This window comes from Buceros rhinoceros, unplaced genomic scaffold (genome assembly GCF_000710305.1).
Source record: "Buceros rhinoceros silvestris isolate BGI_N320 unplaced genomic scaffold, ASM71030v1 scaffold1775, whole genome shotgun sequence".
NCBI classification, from domain to species: Eukaryota; Metazoa; Chordata; class Aves; order Bucerotiformes; family Bucerotidae; genus Buceros; species Buceros rhinoceros.
Window position 1 is genome coordinate 139,019 of NW_010414400.1, and position 2,807 is coordinate 141,825.

Sequence of the window (2,807 nt, forward strand, 5' to 3'; positions counted from 1 at the left end):
TTTTAGAACCTGAACAGAAATCAAAACTCAGTCCTACCGTGGAGAGCTTTGTATTTGCCTGGGCACAACTCACAATGACAAACGGTTTTTATAATGGTGACAGTGGTGATGATGGTGAAGTTCATGCTGACAAGTGTGGACAATGACAAATGTTTGCCTGCACTGTTGCTTTCCCCATTGATGTTACATACTGCTTTCTCTAGATACCATCCTCACAGACTGGTGTGTCCCTCAGACCTCACTGACAGATGGGACAGGGGTAGCATGCCATGCATTTCCCACACTGCCATGCACAGGAGGCTGTTGGGAGACCCTTGGTTCATAATAAATGTCAGTTATAATTGACGGTGGACTCATGCTTCCTTGGTCTAACACTCAAACCAGGTAGCGCTGGCAATTCCCTCTAGTCATCTCTGTCCCTTAGCAATTCTTCTTCCCTTCAGCACAATGGGTAATTGTGCCTTGCTTTGATTTGGCTGCGAGGCAGAGATCCAAGGGAGAGCTTTGATTTATTTTGTCTCCGCTCAGGAGTGGTAGTACCAATGTCCTGTCTGGTCATTCCTCTGAGCCCCTTCCTCTACCAAGAAGGCCCCCACCCTACCCCCTCTCCATCCACATTTGGAAAGCAAAGCTTGTTCACAGCAGATCTGTAACTAAACTCAAACTGACTCCTTTTCTGGCTCTTGAACCCCTTCTCCACTCTCTGAGTCCAAGATTTGCGTACACAGGCTGGCTTGGCCCTGTGTAAATACAGCAACTTCATATTTTCTTGCTGCTCTTGGGTCAAGAAGGCAAGGTGGGAAAGGCATAATAACATGTTTCTCTCACCTCGTTCACCAGTATCAGAACATTTTGTAAGCATTTACCTGTTACACAATAAGCCACTGACAGCCACCGTCTGTTTTTTTTGTTCCCTCTCCCTCACCCCAAGTTCTCTCAGCTCATTAAAATCTTCAACTCGTTGGGTGCTGAGAAGTTCCCCCTCGTGGAGCAAACGTTCTTCCCAAGCCATAAGCAGATGGTGAGTACCTTTGCTTTCTTCTGATGCCAACATGGCTCGGGCAGAAGCAACAAATGAGAGTTGAGCATGAGAGATGGCAGTGGGAATGCTGGGAAGAGTCTCAATTTCGCTTAGGATTTAGAGGATTACTAGCTAAAAATTAATATGCAAAAGGCACTGCTCAGGAACTTCTTTCCTTTCTTGCCCAGCCCTCCCCCAGGTCATCTATGGATACTGAAAAAGTGAACAATGAGAACAGGCTCAAAACCAAAGCAAAAATCCCTTGTAAAATCTAGTCAACAAAAGCTCATTCCTTAGAGCAAGGAATCACTTTATTCAGATAAAGTGGATTTTTTCCCCTCCTGGAGTCGTTTAAAATACATTGACCATTTGGGACATGGGCTATAAGAGATGTTTGTTTCACAATGTCAGTTTGTTTGGTCTCTCACATGGTTGCCATGCATTAAACATTTATCAGCTGGACTAGGTACTCAAAGTAAATTGGAGTTCTTGAAAAACTTTGTTTCAGCTTGTAATGTTTCCTTTGCACAGGGGCTCTGGCATCTAGTCTTCCTGTCAACAACTAAACACTCAGTGCCCTGTGCAGCTACTGGGCACTGTACCAAACTCTTAGGGCACCTTCCAAAGAGATCTGCATAGGTGTGTTTAGTCCTGGAGAACACGGCAAAGTGAGTGGATTTGTTATAAGCTGTTTACTTCTCTTTTCCCTGGGTTACAAGGATGACGAGGCCTTCATGAATTTTCCCCCCAACTTAGATCCATGTGGCTTTTCTTACCTGGTTGAGGCTTTGATGAGACCCTGTGTGAACCATGACCCTCCCTGTGTGAGCCACCGGCTGGCTGAGCTTATTTCCCACGCTTGATTGTGAGCTTGAGTAGCATTGGCAGCCTGAAGAGTAGATGTCAAACTAGGGCTCAAAAACATCCAAACCCCTCTTCTCTCACACACTTGTTGCAACACTGTGGGCCCACCACAATGCATAACAGAGCGTAGGTACCTGATTGTGGACATAGGCACCTAGTGGGAGCTTCAAATTTCAAAAGGAGGTCTCATTTAGATTCTTGTGAAAAATCCCACTAGTGCTCACTAGGTACCCGAAAACCTTCAACTGCCAGTCCTTCATCTCTCTGTTCCCACACTCTGTTCCCTACCTGTGCTGCATGGACAACTTCTGTACTTCACAGGCATGTCATAAAGGTAAGCACAGTCATGAGTGCTGTGAAGGACTCAAGTAATGCAGTGGTAAGAGTTTTATTCATCATTTAAGACATAAAGAAATGGACGGTCCTTAAATACTACGTGACAGCTTGTTGCAAACTTTGAGACGACTTACTTGGTAAAACCTCTTGCATTTAATTCCCACTGATTTGTAATGAGAGTCATGCTTCAGAACTGTTGTGGCTTTGTCTGGTCATCACTTCAGGAATGGTATTTTTGGAAGACTTAAGCTTTTTGTTGCAAATACATTAACTGTCACTTTTAGCTTTATTTTCTTGTCTGGAAATCTGATTGTTGATTCCTCAGCATGTCAATGCATTTGTTACCAGCACAGTAGTTTGGTTTAGCAGAGCACTGGCCTGTATTTCACCTATCTGTCATCTTCATAACTGATCACCTACTTGGAGATGCTATTGCTTATTTCCAAAAGAATACAGGAACCTTTTAAAATTGTAGCTCATCTCATCTGACCACAAACACCATTGTTGACACGCAAGCTTGAGTAATCTGGTTTAAATCAGTCACTTTCCAAACATTTACATAAGCAACAATCCACTTGGTCAAATC

At 43.9% G+C, this 2,807-nt stretch overlaps 1 protein-coding gene across 1 annotated transcript in view; it reads left to right on the plus strand.

Annotated features, from left to right (window-relative positions):
- LOC104494259 (synapsin-3-like) overlaps positions 1-1,884 on the plus strand; it is a 45,111-nt gene extending 43,227 nt beyond the window's left edge. The window contains exons 5-6 of the mRNA XM_010137069.1: positions 932-1,021; positions 1,741-1,884. Coding sequence (XP_010135371.1) covers positions 932-1,021; positions 1,741-1,884 — 234 coding nt within the window. The remainder of the gene's footprint in view (positions 1-931; positions 1,022-1,740) is intronic.
- The last annotated feature ends 923 nt before the right edge of the window (positions 1,885-2,807 follow it).